Source organism: Dreissena polymorpha, chromosome 1 (genome assembly GCF_020536995.1).
Source record: "Dreissena polymorpha isolate Duluth1 chromosome 1, UMN_Dpol_1.0, whole genome shotgun sequence".
NCBI lineage: Eukaryota > Metazoa > Mollusca > Bivalvia > Myida > Dreissenidae > Dreissena > Dreissena polymorpha.
In genome coordinates, this window is record NC_068355.1 from 50,445,887 (window position 1) to 50,468,902 (window position 23,016).

The 23,016-nt window shown below is 37.7% G+C and overlaps 1 protein-coding gene across 1 annotated transcript in view; it reads left to right on the plus strand.

Annotated features, from left to right (window-relative positions):
• LOC127879777 (uncharacterized) overlaps positions 1-23,016 on the plus strand; it is a 53,844-nt gene that overhangs the window by 26,630 nt on the left and 4,198 nt on the right. The window contains exons 11-17 of the mRNA XM_052426835.1: positions 1,650-2,220; positions 6,787-6,906; positions 9,663-9,748; positions 10,070-10,215; positions 11,750-11,838; positions 18,655-18,741; positions 22,008-22,317. Coding sequence (XP_052282795.1) covers positions 1,650-2,220; positions 6,787-6,906; positions 9,663-9,748; positions 10,070-10,215; positions 11,750-11,838; positions 18,655-18,741; positions 22,008-22,317 — 1,409 coding nt within the window. The remainder of the gene's footprint in view (positions 1-1,649; positions 2,221-6,786; positions 6,907-9,662; positions 9,749-10,069; positions 10,216-11,749; positions 11,839-18,654; positions 18,742-22,007; positions 22,318-23,016) is intronic.

The following is a 23,016-nucleotide window of genomic DNA, read 5'->3' on the forward strand; positions in this document are numbered from 1 at the left end:
ATTTATATAATTATAAATCTCATATTATATATTTCCTTACCAAGAATTGAAGTTCTTTTCACAGTTACTGTACAGATTTATTATTTAGATTATTTATAACCCAAATGATTGATTTGTCAAAGTTTTTTTTAAATGATATAATTATCATTTCTTTGATGTTCATCACATACCTGTGGACTTATGTCCATAGATACATGATCAACTCTGGCTATGATCTTTCTTGCGTATTGAGTTTCATTTAAAAAAATAGATTTCATATTATACATGCTTTTTCACACTTGTTCAGGCTTAACTGGATGATGGGGTTGAGGCGGGTGAGTAGTTGTACCGAAGGCTGTCACGTGCCTCAATTCCATCATCCAGGGCAGCTGTAGACTATATATCATGATCCTTGCGGACCATCGCGGGAAGTGCCCGTGCATGACCTGAGGTGGTTCGCTGGGAACCACATTTTATTTCATTATAGTTTTTTTATCTAAATATACAACCTTATATGTTTCTTTTCGTTATTCTTTACAATTATTAAGGAAGTGTGGATACATTACTCGTTTTAAAATCAAGGATATAAACTCAATACATAATATTAATTAAGACCCGCTTAAATTTAAGATGGTGACTTTTATTTGTTAAAAGCTATCATTGTGTTCTGTTTTACAATAACATCATATAAACCAGCAGACGTGAACAAAGACTGTAATATAAATTAAACGTGCAGACGTGCAAAAGACTGTTTGTAAATTGTGAAAAATTATATTTTGTTTCTTATAACTTTGTTAATCTTGTTAAATATTATAATTAGTCACCATACATTTGTTATTTCACATTTAGTTCTTTTAGCGGGTACCTGGGGCAATATACACCCCAGGATACGACATGAAGAAAGTTTTATGAAAAAGAAAAAACTCTGGCTATGATCTCTTTTAAACCACAGGCCTTGGTTGTCAGTGAAAATCCCCCCCCTCCCCCCCCCGGTGGACAAAATTTCAATTTATTTCAATGCGGCGCAGTAGGGGGCATTGTGTTTCTGACAAACACATCTCTTGTTGGGTCACTAGGTCAAAGGTCAAGGTCACTGTGACCTTCTAAAAAAAATAATTCTGACAAGCTTTCGCAGCCGAGCCTGGCACCGTTATGCGATGCTCTTGTCAGTTTTCCAATGACTAGCCCTCAAAAACTCACTTCACGTGCAACACCTGTGTTTCTTCTATATGGTTGAAGCCAAAAGTCAAATATGGGTATAATCAAGCAGTTGCAATTGTAACTTCATCACTTGAAGTTAATTTTTAAGTTACATTCCACAAATGATCACTGTGCAGAGATTTTGTGATTCATTATCTGGAGATGTTGTGATTAGCGAAACTTCAATAAGTGGTTCAAGGGTTAATGTCACAGATGAGCTTTGTAAATCTTGTCCTGGCTTATACTCTAAGATTATGTGATCACAAAAATGTATTGAAATCCACTGATATAATGCAAACGATGACAGAAAGAGGCAAGTCATTTTTGTACGGTCATACAAGTCTTTCGGGATTACAGATCTTGTTTTTCTTCTGTACATGTGCTAATGTTGAAATAATTTTGATCTTTGAGCTAATTTAGCAACTAGACTCTTGACATCTTACATTTACAAAGTATATCTACTTTTACAGATTGGCAGACTTTCAGAATATTGTTCATAAAGTGGAGCAGACAGAATTGACAAGCCTGGTACCAGTCAGTCATTTCAACATGGCTATACAGGGACTCACAAAACTGTTAGCTGGCAACCAGACTGTTGCTAAAAATAGCACACATTCGAGCAATAGCTCTGAGGACAGTAGCGCAGTTGGATCGCCAGATAGATCTAAATTTGGTGATCAATCAGAAGCCACAAGATTAGAAAACTCAATATTTTTGTTACCAATAATAAATGATTACTTAGGTCATTACATAGAAATGATAGAGTTGACTTTATTAGAAAGCTCGGCCATTTCAACTAGTTCCACTAGCAATACTTCCTCAAGTTCCCCAGACAGTTTAGAAACAAGTGGACCATCCCCCACTGGTTCTGTGGCCCAGTTTCTTAAAAACTCAGCCAGCTTTGCCAATGACTTGGAGGGGTATTGTATAGCAGCTCTTCGTGTGTTGCATGAATTAGTGGGGTGTTGCCACATTCGGGAAGTCCTGATGCAGAAAGAGAATGGAGCAGAACAGGAGCCCAATATGGAAGTGGAGGTTCAGGTATTATTACAGCTTTGATGCTGAGAACTTGGTATTACAGTTGTACGATTTTTACATGTAGACCTGTTTGTTTAATCTTAATTGCATTTAAGCCTTAAACTTATTATCGAGTCTGCTTGCTGGGTTAAATCATTACTGTACCCTTTTTGCTCACTTGACAGAGTGTACCCACACTTTTACCAGAAGATGCAAATATTTGTTAATTTATTTCAATATGACTTTCCATGAAGTACTATGTATAAATGAAGCTGCATTTTATAAATATTAAAATTATCATCAATTAGAACTATAAATGGTATAAAATTATTTTTGTAAATTCTGAGAAAGATATATTAAGTACTTAAATAAACTTGTTATGACTTAACTTGTGCTAAACAAGTATTCAGATGAATATAAATAGATAGTTAGCATTGAAGACAGTCAGTGAATTTTCACCACAACTCAAATCTGGACCCAATGACATGGAATTGAGCTACATGTTAAAGCATTGTGTATTAAGTTGTCCTGTTAAATACATTATAATCAATATACATTTGGGAAAAAATGAGTCAGGTTTTCATTTTGGTAGTTTTAGAAAAATTATTTTTTACATTTTACCATGTTTGACTTTGCAATCAAGTATTCATATGAGTCCAGCTGTCTTGTGTTGGTGCAGCATGACAGAAGTATCTTTGAATCTTAAACTTTTTTTTTTCAAATTCCTATATTCTACCAATGTTATGAATTCATGTCATACTATGTCCTGCTATTACTAGGCTGGCTATCTGTTAGTAAGGCACTAGACTACAAATGGGAGGGTTGCTAGTTAGAAACACAACCAAGCCACATACATGGAACAAATATTAATTGTCTGATGGGTCCACTCAAGCACAAAATCCAATTTTTTAACAAACATGTACATTCAAAGTATAAAATCAGAAATTATAAAAATCAATAAATTTAAAATCCAACAAGTAGAGCGGCGTCGGGCTTCTCCGAAATGGGGTCTAAGTCCGGATACTTTTAGCCAATCCAAAATAAGTTTACATTTCACCTCTTGGAAGTCATTATCTACGCATGAGCAGAAAGCGCGATCTTTCTTTTCCGGTTTTGCCAAGTTTCAAGGCGCGGACATTTTGAAAAACTATAAAAACAATCACTTGTTCTGAAGGTAAGAATTTTCTTTAACGTTCTTACTAGGTATGCTAAGCAACCTTGATGACATTATTTACGAATAATATTGTTTAAATTAAAGCTTGACAGCGTACAAGTGAATTATGTAATGTAAAGAGGTTACAGTCATAAATGACAAGTATAAATATGACGTCACGCGATTTGTATGGGTATGACGTAGGTATACGAAAGAGCCGACATAAAATTCAATAGTCGGCTCTTCCGGATGCCTGTTTTTTTAGAATGAAACTTGATACAAATGTATATAAAACTTTAACTCAATTAGCAATTGATAGTCTATAGACCATGTGTCAATGTAAATGGTTTTAAAATAAGGAAATTTTGTCAATTTATAACTTTCTGAGAAAAGAAAAAAACACAAAAGTCCAATATTTAGATGTTGCTATGTATTTGGTAAGTTGTTTTGCTATTTCAGTCATGCAAAGGGTTAGACTCTGTATTTTACTTCTAGGATGAGTCGTCAACTAAAGTATGACAAAACTGCCCTGGAAAACGCAGTGAGAGCAGTAAAAAGTAAATCTATGGGCTATTTAAAGGCATCCAGGCTCTACAATGTACCAAGGTCTACGATATTTGACAAGGTAAAGGGTCATTCCAGCATCGAATGCACTATGGGGCCACATACAATTCTCAAAGCTGCCGAGGAAAAGAGGATAGTCGAGTGGCTGACACAAATGTCACGTATCGGTTATGGACGGACTAAATATGAACTGATAAGGACTGTTGGCAAAATTGTAAAGGAAGATGGACGCAAAACGCCGTTTAAAGATGGGGTGCCTGGCAAGGACTGGTACTATGCGTTTATGGCGAGGCATCCTGAGATTAAACTGAGATCTCCCAGACAACTTGGAAAAGAACGTGCGGTGATAACCCCAGAGCGTGTTGAAGGATGGTTTCATGACTTTAGAGAGTACATTAATGAGGTTGTCGAGGACAAAAATATACTCCTACCAGAATGTACAACGTGGATGAGTCAGGATTTACCTTGGCAGTTAAAACGGGACATGTACTAGGTGTGCGTGGGGCCAAATCCGTCTACAGTGTATCCGCCTCTGACAAATCCCAGATTACGGTTCTGGCTGGCATGAGTGCAGCAGCACACTTCCTCAGACCGATGATTGTGTTTCCAGGCCAGAGATTCACCAGGAATATGCTTGAGGGGTTTGATGAAGCAGTTTTAGGCAGAAGTAGTAACGGATGGATGGAATCGGAATTGTTTGCCAGTTGGCTTTTAACTGTATTCATACCCGATATAGAGGAGCGTCAGGTCAGAAAACCGCTGATACTACTAGTTGATGGTCATTCGACACACCTTACTCTGGAAGCTTGTGATATTTGCCGGGATAATGACATTATTCTTTATTGTCTATTAGAGCATGCAAGTCATCTTATGCAGCCGTGTGACCTCCGTTTCTTCTGCTCACTTAAGGAATCCTGGAAGACGGCAATGCGCGACTGGCAGATTGATCACGTGGGCGAGTATGTTACAAAGTTTGAATTTGCAAAAATTTTCAAACATGCATGGTATGCTTCCACCAAGGTTGAAAACGCAGTCAACAGTTTTCGAGATGCGGGTCTTTTCCCCCTTGATAGCTCCGTAGTTCTAAATACGGATAAGTTTCAAACCTGTGTTCTGTTCCAGAATAGAAAAATAGAGGAACGTAAAAACAAAGAAATAGAAGAGACAGAGACTCAACCAGAAAATGTTACAGATGAATCTAGTCGGGCAATACCTGAATTGATCGCCGCAGATGCAGTCCAAAATAAAACACCTGAAGACAGAGAACCATCTGAAATGAATGGGTCTCAGGAAAGTGCAGCTGTTGGATCAACAAGTCAGTCCGAAGAATCTCAAAATCGACCCGTTGAACAACTTAGAACAGGAGAAAATGACCCTTGTACTACAAAAGCTAACGCAGAATCGCCAATGTCCAAGTATTTGAAAATCCCTAAAATAAAGCCATCAGAAAATAAAAAATCAAAGAAGGTGTTGTTGCCTAAAGCTGTAACTTCAGATAAATTCCGAGAATATCTTCTCGAAAAGAAAATGAGAAAAGAATTAGAAGAAAAATCTAAACTGTTGAGAAAAGAGGAAAGAGAAAAAAAGAAAAAAGAGAAAGAAGAGGCGAAGAAAATAAGAGAGGAAGAGAAATTGCGAAAGAAGAAAGAAAAAGAAGAAAATAAAGCTGCTGCAGCGAAGTTGAAAAGAGGGAAAAGTAAGAAAAGAAAGTATGACAGTTTATCCAGTGATGAGGACTCGGACAGTGATATAAACATGAGTAAACTGGTGCAAGAAGACGACAGTGATGGGTTTGAGGAAGAATTTGAGATGTGCCCTGCATGTAACCGGGGCGATCAACACCCGTCTAGATGGATTAAGTGTGAAAGTTGTCAAACACGTTGGCATTACATGTGTGCCAACAGGCCGGAATATGGGCTATTGGACGAGACAGAAAGAGCAAAGATGGAGTTTGTTTGTCCGATGTGTGATTGACATGTTTGAAGTATCAGACGCAATTATAAGAAACAGTGATGCTTTTAAGTATTATCATGTGATTGACTGATTTCTAGTATTTGAATGATGTGCTGCTGTTGAGTTCGTGTTCCTGTTGATTTCAACTATGTTTTACATGTTTTATGAGTGTTTTAACTTGAACAATGGTGTAAAAAGCGTTGGTTATTTTACATAATTAAAGCGTTACGTGACTGAAATGAAAAGTTTTAACATGAAATAGTTTCATAAAAGATTAAGTTAGTTTACAACATTTCCATACGAGTTAATATTGTCAGTAAAACTATTTGTATTTTTTTGTATAATAGACAGACTCAAGAAAGAAATGAATACAATTTGATAACGCAATGTTTAACTAAAGATTTTTCTGTGTTTTGTATCGTTTTTTTAAAAACCTTATAGGTATCCGAAAGACCCGATGGTATCCGAACTTACCCGACAATAGTTACTTAATGGTTCCTAGCATACTTGACATTTTAATACGAGTAACACTAAGCAATATAGACGAAATGGATGAAAAACGGCTGCTTTAGGTAACCAGCTCAAAATCGTTCGGCACTTTCGGATATTAAATAAATAATCGAAAATAATCTTTAAAGTATCCGGAGACTGCCGACATCGCTCTATGTAGATTTTCAAAATCCACAATATTTCTTATAAATGAAGCTTCAGTAACTTGTGTGATGGTAGGTCATCAAGTTATTTCTAGGACCATTCTCTCCCCACTTATGATTCAAATAGGTCAGTAACCAGCATAAGGGCACTTAGCAATGGTAAACCAGCCAATACAGGAAAAATGTAAATATATTAATTGACCGCTGTGATATGAGTGAAATACTAAAGAAAATATCTAGAAAGGTCCAACCAACTGTTTGTTGTAGATCCCACAAGAGGCCCCTAGTAGCAGGCTTATTGTCAGGTCCAGTAATCTACCCTACCAGTATGTAGTGAAGCTTCATCTGCTGCACAAAGTGTTGAAGCTTTCCAATCCAGGTACAAAGGTAATGTTTGATCAACTATAATGGGTTTCATGGTTTCAGTTATTTCTGAAATAACTTGTATGCCCTTCCAAAAACGGCATAAAGTAGTCCCTAATTGAGTGTGTGCTGTGTAACATTCACAAAGTCACAATCCAAAGTCAAATCTAGTAAAGGATTGCATTGAAAAAAGTGAGGTCCAGTTCTACAGTTAGAAAAAGAGTCACCCCTTAATAACTTAAGTTTTGATTGTGATATTTGAAATTTTGTTTGAAGACTGCATACATGCAGACTTATGTTTTGATTGCATTCAGGGTCAGTGGGATAAAGACATTAAAGGTCACTGTTACTTTAAAAATATAAAAACAAAATGTCCAGGTTCTCTCAATAATTTGAGTTTGGACGTATGAATTATGCTGTAATTTGTGTGTAGGTATATTACATGCAGACCTTTGTTGGAATTGCATTTAGGCCAGTAGGGTCAAGGTCAGTTTAGGTTAAAATAGAGAGAAAAAACTTGTCAATTACTTTTTAGGCTGGAGAGATTTATTGTTATGTGATTTTGTGTTAAGAAAGCCAAATGCAGACATATGTTTGGATTGCATTTGGGATCTGTGGGATCTAGGAAACTGATTTTTAAAATAGAAAAAAACAGTTTCAACCCAATAATTTGAGTTTGGATGGAGGTATTGTGCTGTAATAGTCTAGATTACTTGCAGACTGAGGTTCGGAATGCATTTAGGTTAGTTGGACAAGGTCATTGTTATAAACAAAATTGTAAAAAAGGTTTTTGCTCAATAACTTCAGTTTGAAGGGAGCTTTTGTGATGTCATTTTCTATGTAGGTACCTTATAAGCTGACCTTGCTTACACAGTTAAATAAAAAAAATTGGGGAAAAATGTCATATCCTAAAATATACATTGTTATCCCCACGTTTTTCGGAGAAAAAGTGGGGATATTGTGGTGATGTGCGTCTGTCCGTCCATCCGTCCGTCCTGGCCACCTGCTCCTCCTATACTATTAGCACTAGAACCTTGAAATTTACATACATGGTAGCTTTGAGCATATGTGCGACGGTGACAGTGACAGAATTTTGATCTGACCCCTGGGTCAAAAGTTATGGGGGTTGGGGCTGGGCCGGGTCAGAGATTTTCACTCATTTTTTTATGTTATTTTACATTAACTTCTTCATTTCTGCACCGATTTATTTCAAATTGATACTGAACCTCTCTTATGACAATACAGTTAATCTCAACTATGCATGGCCCCATTACCAACCCTGGGGCACCCCGCCCACATAGGTCAAGCCCACCCAAAATTGCCTTTTACTATAATTTCTTCATTTCTACACCGATTCACTTCAAATTGATACTGAACCTTTTTTATGACAATACAGTCAATCACAACTATGCATGGCCCCATTACCAACCTGGGGCGCCCCGGCCACATAGGCCACGCCCACCCAAAATTGCCTTTTACTATAATTTCTTCATTTCTACACCGATTAAATTCAAATTGATACTGAACATCTCTTATGACAATACAGTCAATCTCAACTATGTATGGCCCCATTACCAACCCTGGGGCACCCGCCCATAATAGGCCACACCCACCCATATTGTCTTTATCCCCACGCTTTTTGAAAAGCGTGGGGATATTGTGGTTATCTCCGCCGTCCTTCCGTCCATCCGTCCATCCTGGCCACTATCTCCTCCTACACTATTAGCACTAGAACCTTGAAACTTACACACATGGTAGCTATGAGCATATGAGCGACCCTGCACTATTTGGAATTTTGATCTGACCCATGGGTCAAAAGTTATGGGGGTTGGGATGGGGCCGGGTCAGAGATTTTTACTCATTTTTTAAGGTTATTTTACTATAATTTCTTCATTTCTACACCGATTGTCTACAAATTGATACTGAATCTCTCTTATGACAATACGGTCAATCTCAACTATGCATGGCCCCATTACCAACCCTGGTGCCCCGCCCACATAGGCCACGCCCACCCAAAATTGACTTTTACTATAATTTCTTCATTTCTACACTGATTCACTTCAAATTGATACTGAACCTCTCTTATGACAATAAGGTTAATCTCAACTATGCATGGCCCCATTACCAACCCTTGGGCGCCACGCCCACCCAAAATTGCCTTTTACTATAATTTCCTTATTTCTACACCGATTCACTTCAAATTGATACTGAACCTCTCTTATTACAAAACAGAAAATCTCAACTATGCATGGCCCCATTACCAACCCTGGGGCGCCCCGGCCACATAGGCCACGCCACCCAAAATTGCCTTTTACTATAATTTCTTCATTTCTACACCGATTCACTTCTAATTGATACTGAACTTCTCTTATGACAATACAGTCAATCTTAACTATGCATGGCCCCATTACCAACCTTGGGGCGCCCCTGGATCAAACATGCGGCGTGGCGATATGGGTCGGCCTCTGCCGATCCATTTCTAGTTTCATAAATACTGTGGCTTTTTGTCTCCATGTCCATATTGTCAACTGATTATGAAATATGACAGCTGTTAAAGACATTAAAAGTAATGTTCCTTGCAAGTATAAAAACAGTTAACAAATGCTTGTCTTTACTCTGTCCCATTTCAATTCAAAATATTTGTATATTGTCCTGAACCTTTTTAATGGCGTAATGTTAAATCAGTGTAATTATGCCAATTATATAATAAACACCATGAACATGTTTCCTGTCTGTTTCTACTGACAATGCTGACAATATCTTTTTGCGTTAAAACGCAGGGCTTGTACAATGTGAAAGTGGTGGGATTGTGCCTGCAGATTGTTGGTCGACTGGCACTACATGCTGAAGAACATCAAATAACCAGGTACCTTTTTGACATTGATATAAAAGACTTTTATGTTGTGTCTCTAGGTTGATGATGTACTCATTTTTTTGCACTTGCTGTTAGCATGATTTTGCTCTTAATTAGCTGTTCAGTGTATGTATTGAATGAAAGTACTTTGACTGTAGTCCTTCTTTAAGATATGTATCTTTACTTTTATAATATCCAAGTAAAAACAACTGTCAATAAAGAACTATGGAATGAATTGGTTAAGATACAATTGGTTTCAGATTATTAATCAATAGAATGTTATGGTGAAAGACCCACATGAAATTACTATATTCCTTGCACCAAATCTTTCAGCCTTCTGCCCCTTGTGTCAGAGGAGAGCCTCCAGCGTTGCCTGGAGTGTGACCGTGACCCCCAGGTCATCATAGAGGCATTGCATGTGTTTAAGGCCATTGCTAGGAGCAACCAGTTTGTGGCCATGTTGTGTTCAAGATCTACAGGTCAGGTGTCCATTACCTTAATCTAGTGCTGTAATGCACACATTTATATGTGAATTGTATAATTGTATCATGACAAGGTATATGCAGAAAAAACGGTTACAACCAAACAGCATGGGCTTAACAAGTTTGTTTGTTAGCTCGACTATTATATATGAAATATATATAGTTGAGCTATTCTACTCACCCCGGCGTCGGCGTTAGCGTGCAAATGTTAAAGTTTACGTACCACCCAAATATTTCCTATGTCCCTTGACATATTGCTTTCATATTTTGCATACTTCTTTACCAACATGACCCCAACCTATAAACAAGAGCAGACAACTGTTTCAAGCATTTTGTAAGATTTATGGCCCTTTTTCCACTTAGAATATGCATATTATTGATAACTCTATGTTAAAGTTTGCGTACCTTCTCAAATATTTTCAATGTACCTTGACATATTGCTTTTATATTTTGCATACTTCTTTACCAACATGATCCCAACCTATAAACAAGAGCAGACAACTGTATCAAGCATTTTGTAGGAATTATGGCCCTTTTTGTCTTTGTAACTTTGAATATTTTGTTAAATTTTGTGTTTAGATCCTCCACTTTACTTCTAAAGTATCAAGGCTATTGCTTTCAAACTTCAACTACTTTTTTACTATCATGATGTCACTGTACCTTGCAAGTTGAATTTGACCTTGACCTTTGAATGACCTTGACTCTCAAGGTCAAATTAATAAATTTTGCTTAAATTGCCATAACTTCTTTATTTAACATCAGATTTGATTCATACTTTGACAAAACAACACTTACCTGACAAACCACAATGGACTCCACCCAAACTATCCCCCACCCCCCACCCCCAGAATCCCCCCCGTAAAAAATAAAATAAATTAAATAAAAAAATGAATCTTTTTTTTTGAAGATCATCTATTAAATGACCACACACCCACATTATACCCCCCTTTCCATGATGGCTTACGTTATACTGTCAAGCACTTGAATAGTCGCGCGCTGTACTCTGACAGCTTTTGTTTTTAATTTCATGATTGCAAGCAAATTAATATTACTTAGTAAAATATTAGTATGTTAATATACAGCTTGTTCAGATTCTTTAAACTCAAAATTCTATTTTCTTTTTTTCCAAAAAAATATTATGAGTCACAAACTACTCTGCATCCCTGGCAGGGTGTATCAATTTACTTAGGAGTCTGTTTCGTTCTTCATAAACAACATTCAACTTATACCCACCTGGCATAATGAGCTTTTTGTTATGCATTTTATCTCAGAATTTCAGTATTCAACAAAATAAACCATTTAAGGTCATTGGAGTAGATGAGAATTTACATTTTGCTTTCATTATCCATCAAATATTACCAAACACGATGACATTTTTGTGGAAATATCAGTCAGATCTGATTATCTCCTCTTGCCCTGGATTTGCTAGACCCTTGAAATGTTTTAGTTTAATTGACTAATCTGAAATTCCATAGTTTTCATCCTATTTTAACAAAAACTTTATATTATATGTCCCTTGTTTTTGTTGCAGGTTGCCTCATGCTGGCACTGTATGGACTTTGCTCTCCCACTAAAATGCTTGTACATCCAGAAATTACCCAGCTGAAATTAGCAAAACTGGTAATCTATCCAATTAACTATACAATTAGTCCAGGTCACTTACAGAAATTACCTAAAACAAATTGCAAAAGAAATGAAACAACATTCATCGCAAAGATATATGCAATTAAAATTCGCCATACGCAATTCATTTTCCGGTTTTAACTATAATCTTGTTTTGTATATTTGGGCTCCGTAGGCTATTATTTCTTGACAATCTTTACACCGGAAGTTGCAACAATTCTAGAACGAAATGCAGAGACTCGTAACTTTCAACGCTGTTTCGTCTTAAAAGGTGAGTTAAAACCTTAAATGATACAATGGTATATTAATAAACACAGGACAAATGCATTTCTCCAAGCAGAATCCCAATAAATCTGTGTCTGTGCTTTAAATATATTGAAATTGACTGCTGGAAAATGACGTCATATCGTTTGTAAATATTTGTTTACCAATTGTTGTTTCTGCGCTCTTTTTAGTGATAATCATGTATAAAAGTTATTTAAAATCACGAATAAAACATATTTAAAATCACGTTTGCTAAAAAAAATAACAAAAAAAAAACACATTTCTAAGAAAGACTTGCGCTCGAAAAAAAATTACTATGGATGACCATTCTGGTTAAAATTCAATTTACGAATGTTTCATTTTAAAGTTCATTTTAGCCTGTTTGTAATGTATTGGTGTGCAATTTTGTTTGTTTTTTTCATAAATTATTCACATAGATCTATGATCTATATAATGAATCTGATGCAAATCATGAATAATGTCATAACAAGGATCTAGTTCTACATGTGCTATATTAGATGTTTTAAAAACAGCACGCACCAAGTGCTTATAAAAAAAACACAGCTAGTAATTGTATCTATTAGCCTACTATATGTCTAGTTAGTAAAAGAAAGATGAAATGTAAACATTTCGTAATATCCCAAATTATTTACCTTGTAGAGTAATTTATCCTTTATCTATGAAAAGGAGAACTTCTTATCAGTGTTTTAATTACGTTCATATAATTTCCAGGGATCATAGCATGAGCTGCTGTATATTCTGCACAAAGGAGCTGGGCGAAGGCCAACCCACTACACAGCTCAGAGAAAAGGGGTGCGAAACGATAAACACACTCGCCAGCTCCCTGGGTTTGAGCTTCATCGTAACATCTGGACAACTTGTTCACAAAGACTGTCGTTGTGATTTCTGTCGACAAGAGGGTAGCAAGGCAATTAGGAAACCGTAATGCAGGCTTTTCAGAAGAAAACAGACGTCTACGGTCAGATGGCGGTTTCGACTTTGGTCAGCATTGCTTATTTTGTGGAAAAACTGCCAAACTTAAGGGCTGCAAAAGAGGATATGATGTGTATCCTGTGCGAACGTTTGATTTTCGAGCAACAATCATGGAAGTCTGTGAAAGTAGAAAGGATGAGTGGGGTTATCAGGTGTTGTCAAGACTGGAATTTGCACAAGATTTGCATGCAGCAGATGCAATGTATCACCAGACATGCAATGTCAATTTTAGAACTGCACGACAATTACCTTCTTGTAAATAGACTGCCCCTGAAGCTACAGTAAAATCTCCAAGAGGCAGACCAGAAAATCGAGAACAAAATGATGCATTTGTATCTGTTATGCAGTTCTTGGAAGAAAATGACAATGAACAGACCAGTGTACATGACTTAGTTGCAAAAATGGAAGAATTGATTCCAGGATGTGCGTACAGTGCCGTGTACATGAAGAAAAGGTTGAAGGAACATTATAAAGATCGAGTGGTAATTACTGAACTAAATGGTGTTTCCAATATTGTAACATTCAAAGAAACCGCCTCGTCAATATTGAATGACTTTTACAACCAACCGAAGAATATGGACACAGCAGAACAGAAGGCGTCAATCATCAAAGCAGCAGCAAAGCTCATACAAAATGAAATTAAAGAAATGCCTGTTAATAAGGACTCATACCCTCAGTTGCACTTTCTTCCCTAGAAGAACAGATAGATTTTTTACCTGGCTCGTTAAGCTCATTTCTGTCAACACTTTTTCCGAAAAACACTAATGGTGTAAAGAAGGCGTCCATAGGACAAGCTATAATACAAACTGCCAGGCCACGCATGTTGCTTTTGTCTCTGCAACTTGGACTTGCTGTGCAACTGCACAATCAATTTTCTTTGCGATTTCTGATTAATGTACTTAATAAAATTGGTTTTTGTTCAAGTTACAAAGAAGTGATGAGATTTGAAAGCAGTGCTTCTGCTACAAATGGAGTGCACATTCCAGGAGTGATGTTGTCATCTTCCTTCTGTTCGTGGCCGATAATGTAGACCACAACATATGTAATTTGGATGGGTATGGCACTTTCCATGGCATGGGCATTATTGCAGCTGTTACCCCAGGTGTCACAGAAGACGTCCCCATGCCTCAAATAAAGGTTTTCAATGACGACATAGTCTTAGCAGGACGGATCAATGTACACTTCTACCGGCTTAAACAAGAGAGCTCAAGTTTAACACTGAAAGATTTGAAATCCAGGAAAGTTCAAGACCCAACAGGGTATCTAAATGTCTTAGTGAAAGTCGCCAGGCCACTGAAGTTGTCAAACCCTGGTTGGTCGGGATTATGCAATCTGTTGAAATTAGACAGTTTTCAGGAAAGTCAGCTGTGAAATTGCTTCCAATGATTGACCTTCATCCTAGTGACATGTCATGTGCTTACTCTACACTGATATTTGTGTGTGAACAGGCGCAAATTTGTAATAGCACACTGATGGTGACATTTGACCAGCCACTGTACTGGAAAGCTGCAACCATAGTACAAAACGAAAACGCTGACAGCCCACTGAGGAGGATCGTTCTCAGATTAGGTGGATTTCATATGCAAATGAGCTTTCTTGGAACATAGGAAGTCTCATGCATGCGACTGTGCTTCAGGAAGTCTTAGAAACCGTCGACATGCCGAATGCAGTAGACCACATGATGAGTGGGAAAGCAGTGTCAAGAGCAATTCATGGGCATCTCCTTGTCGATGCAGCACTGAGTGCGATGGTTAGCGCTGAAATATACAGAACTACACCGCAACAAACAGCTACTTGTGAACGCTGTGACACTGACCTGGCTGATCCCGTACAAACTGCTTATCCTCAAAACGAACCGCCGCCAGACGTTCCGTTTAAAACAGAAGAACATCGTGTTCAAGAGAACGAGCTTGACGTAGGGATACGTAATGATGAAGAAAATGACCTGGATATGATTTCTGCCATATACGATCAGCTACTGAGAAAACAGATATCACCTGAAAGTGTGCTGACATACCCAGTTATAGAAAAGGTCAAAAGCAAATACGACAGAACACTGCAAGAGCTTAAGCAGTACCCGACAGCATGTTTGTGGGTACAATATATGGAAATGATCGACATACTCCAAAGATTCATCAAAGCAGAGACAACAGGAAATTGGGAATTGCATCTACAGACAGTGAAGGAAATGCTTCCCTATCTGGCAGCAACGGGTCACAACTTGTATCTAAAGTCAGCCTATCTGTATCTTCAAGAGATGGATGATCTACAAGATACTCACCCCGACGTGCATGACAAGTTTGTACACGGTCACCATGTTGTACGCCTAAGTGACCGGTACTGGGCTGGACTCTCAACTGATTTGACTATAGAGTCAACACTTATGCGTACTCTTTAGTCAACAGGGGGAATGACAAGAGGAAAGGGCATGACGGAAGTACAAAGGGCCCAGTGTCTTCTTTAAATGCCAATGTGTGCTGCTGTTAACTCAGCCATCCAAGACTTAACACAAACAGGTTACCAGACAAGCGAGCAACATAAAGAATGTTATTCCTCAAGACAGGAGCGAGATTGCAAAGATTGAACACAGTCATGGCTTTCTTGGAAGAAAGAAAGCCTTTTGCACCAACAATCTCCTTGAGAAACATTGAGACTGGAGTTACATCTACTGGCACCGTAAATGTACACCACGCCAAGGAGATCGGTAGTGAAATTGTAGAAAATCTGAAGGGCCAAGATGTGATGGAAGTGTCATTAAAAAAAATGAAACCAGTTAGTAACCATGAATTTGCAGTCTACACTGCAAATTTGCAGCGATGTATTGCCAGTTAGCCCACAGCTTCTCTTTCAGCGTGTACTCATGGTAGCCGCCAGTGGGAAAACTAAAGATATGAGTACCGTGTTTACACACAAACTTTGTCCGGTTCCAGCTTCTTTATTTGATGACACAGGCTGCATGAGAGAAGCACAAAAAGCAACACTTGCAGACACAATATGGGCACAGGGTGATTGTGCTGCAAGTGTTGAGGAGGACAGACAAATGGCATACGTGTTGGATGGTGGCTCACTGCTACATAGAATTCAATGGCCAAGAGGATACACATTCCAGTGAATTTGTCAGATATATGCTTATTGTCCCCTAACGGTTTACTCGGAGGTGACTTATTGTTTGCACTCTGTGTGTCCGTCCATCTGTCCATCAGTCTGTCACACTTTTCTGGATCCTGTGATAACTTTAAAAGTTCTTCATATTTTTCATGAAAATATGGACAGATGTCAATATGGAGATTATGCACATCATTTCATTATGTTCTTACGTCAAAAATTCTGGTTGCTATGGCAACAAATATATATATAAAAATCTGACAATGGTGGAGCCGGTAGGGGACATATATTGCTTGGCAATAGTCTTGTTTTGTATCCAACAGGTATGGTGCGTCAACAGAAGTCTTTGATGGATATTCAGACAAGCCCTCAACCAAAGACACTACACATCAACGTAGGAGCAAGGGCGTAATGGGTACACATGTTTTGATCACAAAAGAAACACCATTTCCCTCAAGGAAGGACCACTTCTTGGCTAACAAGGCAAACAAACAGGCATTCATCAATCTTCTGACTGAAGTGCTTCAAAATATGGATGCACAGTGGTACAAGCTAGTGCAGATGCTGATGTTACTATTGTAAAAACAGCCATCGAATCTGCCTCTACACAGCCTACGACACTTATTGGCGAAGACACAGACCAGTTGGTACTTCTTTGCTACCATGCCAACATGCAAACGCACGACATGGTCTTTATGTAAGACAAAAACACAGGAACTACTCGAAAGCTGAAAATGTGGAGCGTACAGAAAACGAAAACAGTTCTCGGTCCGCAGTTGTGTCATATTCTTCCTGCCTTGCATGCGCTGACAGGGTACGATACCAATTCGCGTATTTTTGGAATTGGAAAGGGTATCGCATTCAAAAAAGCCAAGTGGAGTCAAGTCCTGTAGGCCCATTTCGCAGAATTTCTAGAAGGGACAACGCAGGATCAAGTGACAGAAATAGGTGAGAGAATCATTGTGGCACTCTACAGCGGATCAAGCTTTTTTGATTTGATAGCCTGCGTTAACATCTCTTCACATAGAGAACCATCAATAGCATTAACAGTGTACAGATACATACCCTTCCACTCACATCTGCTGCAGCAAAACAATTCCACTCTCTTCGCGCTCATCTTCAGGCTCGAGAATGGACTCAGACTGATTTGGAGCCAACTTTATGGGGCTGGAGGTTGGACAACGGACTCTACATTCCAGTTAAAACAAACGTCAACCGCTCCAGACGATTTACTGGCGATAGTGAGGTGTAAATGCAAATTAAACTGACACCCGGCGATGCTCATGCAGAAAGCATGGGCTTGAGTGTTGTGTTGCATGCAAGGAATGCAAAGGATCAAGTTGTTCAAACTGCCCTCCATGTGACTTCACTTCAGTTGATTATGTATGAACCATCCAGTTGGGAGCCAAGTTCATTCAGAGACCAATATTATTATGCGCAGACTCCAATTGTCCGGTTTACAGAGGTTTATATGTATCATATAGCGAATGCGCACTCACATCTCAATAGCTCGAACTCGATAATATACATATAAAGCGGTTCTTAGTATGACCCCCGTTTTTATTAAATAAACAGTTTGAGATAAATTTGTTCAAGCTATTGAGATTCAACTGTGCACCATTCATTTTTAAGCATGCTCTTAAGCGCGTCGCTGCTTTACTCCATAGACTTTGTAATACACACCAAACGTTGCTTGTTTTTGGTACAACGTAAACAGTAATCATTATGTCAAAATTATAAGCATATTTTGGCATTTTACATCTTTTAGGTAACATTGAATGTTGAATTACGCTTTTTGAGGTTTGTTTTGTTTGGTTTAAAAAGTGTTTAATGCAACAGAGTGGTATTTCTCGCTTAAATAATTGATAAATAAATTAATTTTGCAGGTAACATTTTGCAAGTGCAAAAAATCTAATTTGGGCTTGACCTACGGATGGCGAATTTAAATACTAGGTACAACTTATCCTAAACCGTTCGAATATGGTTATGGCATTTCTTTTGCAATTTGATTGAGGTTTTGGATTTTTTTCTTGTAAGTTGCCTGGACTAAATACACCATACTTTACAAACACACTTTCTTTAAATAACATAAGATTTAGTGTTTGTTGAAGAAATTGTTTTTGGTAAGCATGTAAAATATAATCAAATTAATATTGGTTGAGTTGGTCTTTAAAGCAACGAACATATAGAAACAGAAGAATGAAATTGTATTGCCTTCTCTTTGAAATACCGGTAATTGAGTCCAGATTTTAACGGATGAAAGATTTCACAAGCAAATAATATATACTATTATTAAGGTATTTTATTGGTTAGGGGTATATTGTTGTAAAATTATAAAACAGTTTGCCACAGTTTTGTGATAAGGCCATATTGTGAAAGTATATAAATCACTGTTTTTGTGCCCATGTTTGTTTTGTCTAACGCAGTACCTTGTCTGGTTGCACATTACAGATATTGGAGGCCCTGAATCATCTGCTGAGCTGCCATGAGGGCATCTTGACCATCCTGCTGGAGTCCAACTGTCAGTGCAGTGTGGGGGTGAGACGTTCATTCGCATTCTGAGAAAAATGGACATAATGCATGTGCGTAAAGTGTCATCCCAGTCCGATGAGGCTAATCAGGGACGACACTTTCCGCCTAAATTGGATTTTGCTAAGAAGAGACTTCATTTAAACAAAAAATGTCATAAAAGGGGAAAGTGTAATCCCTGATAAGCCTGTGCGGAGTGCACAGGCTAATCTGGGACGACACTTTACGTACATGCATTATGTCCATTTTTCTCAGATCACGACTCAATTTGTTAATTGGTATATGTCTTTTTATGCCCCCGGTAGGGTGTCATATAGCTGTTGAACTGTCCGTCAGTATGTCAGTCTGTCCGTCCGTCCCCAAAAAAACACTTACGTTGGCCATAACTTTTGCAATATTGAAGATAGCAACTTGATATTTGGCATGCATGTGTATCTCATGAAGCTGCATATTTTGAGTGGTGGAAGTTCGAGGTCAAGGTCATCCTTCAAGGTCAAAGGTCAAAAAATATTTTTTTTTTCAAAGCAGCGTTGTCATGAAGCTGCACATTTTGCGTGGTAGAAGTTCAAGGTCAAGGTCATCCTTCAATGTCAAAGGTCAATTTTTTATATATATATGGCTTCAAAGCGGCGTTGAAACTTTAACGTTGGTCATGACTGTTGCAATATTGAAGATAGCAACTTGATATTTGACATGCATGTGTATCTCATTGAACTGCACATTTTGAGTGGTGAAAGGTCAAGGTCAAATATATGGCTTCAAAGCGGCGCAATAGGGGGCATTGTGGTTCTGACGAACACATCTCTTGTTGTTGATTGCTTTTGTTGTTGCTTTAATACCTCTGAAAAGAAATATAAAAATGTGGAAAATGTGTTTAACAACATTTGGTGCATTTTCAATGGCCACACATTCTTTTACTAACCAGTAGCCTGGCTTTTTTATGTGTTGCAATCCAATTACGTTAAAGATTTCAGATTATTGTTGTTTGTGAATTTGTTTTGCAAAGTGTTTAAAAAAATGGCTTCTTTCAAAGCACTCAGTTAATAAGACAAACTCCTTGCAAACGCACTATGTGGTTTGATACAGATGAAACCAAAACTGAAACAGGATTCTTTCATCAAGTTTATTGCTGTCCTTAGAGTGTTGTAAAAACATCTTGTCTAGTTTGTGTTTTTTGTTTTTTAAAGGACGATATTTTGGGGCATATTATTGGTGTAGAAACTGTCTTTGACATTTTGTCTATTTTATGCATAATTACAGTTAGCTATTTTGCAAATAAGGTAAAGATTTCTGGAATGCTATTTAACCAATGAAATGCAGAAAATTCATTTTTAGCTCATCTATTTTTTTGAAAAAAAATTATGAGATATTGTCATCACCTTGGCGTCGGCATCGGCGTTGGCGTCCGGTGAAGTTTTGCGTTTAGGTCCACTTTTCTCAGAAAGTATCAATGCTATTGCATTCAAACTTGGTACACTTACTTACTATCATGAGAGGACTGGGCAGGCAAAGTTAGATAACTCTGGCGTGCAATTTGACAGAATTATGTGTCCTTTTTATACTTAGAAAATTGAAAATTTTGGTTAAGTTTTGCGTTTAGGTCCACTTTTCTCAGAAAGTATCAATGCTATTGCATTCAAACTTGGTACACTTACTTACTATCATGAGGGGACTGGGCAGGCAAAGATAGATAACTCTGGCGTGCATTTTGACAGAATTATGTGCCCTTTTTATACCTAGAAAATTGAAAATTTTGGTTAAGTTTTGTGTTTAGGTCCAATTTATTCCGTAAGTATCAAAGCTATTGCTTTCATACTTGCAACACTTACTAACTGTCATAAGGGGACTGTGCAGGCAAAGTAATGTAACTCTGACTGGCATTTTGACAGAATTATGGGCCCTTTTTATACTTAGAAAATTGAAAATTTGGTTAAGTTTTGTGTTTAGGTCCACTTTATTCCTGCAGTATCAAAGCTATTGCTTTCATACTTGCAACACTTATTAACTATCATAAGGGGACTGTGCAGGCAAAGTTATGTAACTCTGACTGGCATTTGGACGGAATTATGGGCCCTTTATACTTAGAAAATTGAAAATTTGGTTAAGTTTTGTGTTTTGGTCAACTTTACCCCTAAAGTATCATAGATATTGCTTTCATACTTGAAACACTCGCAAACTATCATAAGGGTACAGTAAAAGGCCAAGTTGCATAACTCTGGTTGTCATTTTTACGGAATTATGGCCCTTTTTTGACTTAGTAACTTTGAATATATGGTTAAATTTTGTGTTTCGATCCACTTTACTTCTTAAGTATCAAGGCTATTGCTTTCAAACTTCAAATACTTTCATGCTATCATGAGGTTACTGTACCTGGCAAGTTGAATTTTACCTCGACCTTTGAATGACCTTGACTCTCAAGGTAAAATTATTAAATTTTGCTAAAATTGCCATAACTTCTTTATTTATGATTAGATTTGATTGATACTTGATTTGACAAAACTACTCTTACCTGACATACCACAATAGACTCCACCCAAACCATCCCCCGTGCCCGCCCCCCCCCCCCCCCCCCCCCCCGAATCCCCCTCCTATTTTTTTTTTTTTTTTTAAGATCTCACAAATGACCACCACACCCTCACACTATACCCCCCCCCCCCCCAAACCCACCCCACCCCCCCCCCAAATTATTTTTTTTTTGAAACGGTAAAAAAACACAAATATTTATTTTATTATTTTATGTTTGAAATACCGTCATCCTTCGCACCCAAGAATTCCAACCCCCCCCCCTCCCCCCACCCGAATCCCCCCCCCCCCCCCGAATTGTTTTTTTTTTTTTAAGATCATCTCACAAATGACCACCACACCCTCACACTATTCCCCCCCCCCCCCAATTTCATTTTTTTTTAAACGGTTAATAAACACAAATATTTATTTTTATTATTTTATGTTTAAAATACCGTCCAACCATTGCACCCAAGAATCCACCCCACCCCCCCACCCCCATGTTTTTTTTTGCATTTTTTTTTTCGCATTTTTGGAAAATAATGTAATAAATGTCCACACCCCCACACTATACACCCCTCTTCACTCCACCCCTCCCTCCTTTGTGATTGAAAATGAGAGTCCCTTCACCTTTAAAAAGAAAATAGATGAGCGGTCTGCACCCGCAAGGCGGTGCTCTTGTTCAATAAATATTACCACTTAAGATTAGTGGATTGGAAAATGTAGTACTGGTAATCTAGATATTTACAGTAAATGATTCCATTTTCTTTCAGTTTGTAACCAGTATTGTGCACCTGTTGTACTCAGTTATGATGATATTCAACAACCAGTCCTACTTGGCAAACTACAGTGAACTTTCCAGACATGGGACATGTGATGCAAGTGTGAAAAACGAGGATGCACAAACATTGAAGGACATGAGTCTGAGAGTGTTGCAGACTGGTTTACATTTGCTGCACCTGATGAGCCTGCTGGACAGCAGCTTTTACAACCGACATCAACCAGTCCAGCACTATTATGTACTGCTTGTGTGTGGACTTGTTCAAATATTTAAACCACTGAAAAAAAATAACGAAGCGGAAAGTAAGTTAGAAGAATTGTATTATGCCTGTTTTACTGGTATATTCTTTTTTTAATATTATATTAAATGATTTATAAGAAAAAAAGAATTGCTATAAAAACAGTCCAGATTTAAGAACTGGAGCATGGGTTAACCTATTGACATGTAGTCTATCCCGTGTCTTTTATTTGGAGTGTGCTCTGTCAAAAAGGGGGTTTAATGCATGTGCCTAAAGTGTAGTCCAAGATAAGCCTGTTCAGTCTGCAAAGGCTAATCAGGGACGTAACTTTCCACTTTTATTGTACTTTTCGTTTAAGAAATTCTCTTCATAGAAAAAATCAAGTTTAGGCGGAAAGTGTCGTCCCAGATTTGCTTGCAAGGACTGCTCAGGCTAATCTGGGACAACACTTAACGCACATGCATAAAAACCCTTGTCACAGAGCGTGGCTTATTCATTCAGCCTTGTGCTATTACAACTAATAAAAGTGAATTCATACTTGTTTTATCACAATACATACAGAGGTATCTATTTTGTATGCCTTTTGCATATGATGTATAGTGGATGGACGATGAAATCTCTGTTCAAGCATTTTGCATTTGTGTAAACTTTAACACTGAAAAAAAAACTTATCTAAAACTTAATTAGTTCACAATTTTGAAGACTTTGTAGTATTTTAATATTGTTGTCATCATAAATAGTTTATATTCAATCAAAGCGCAGT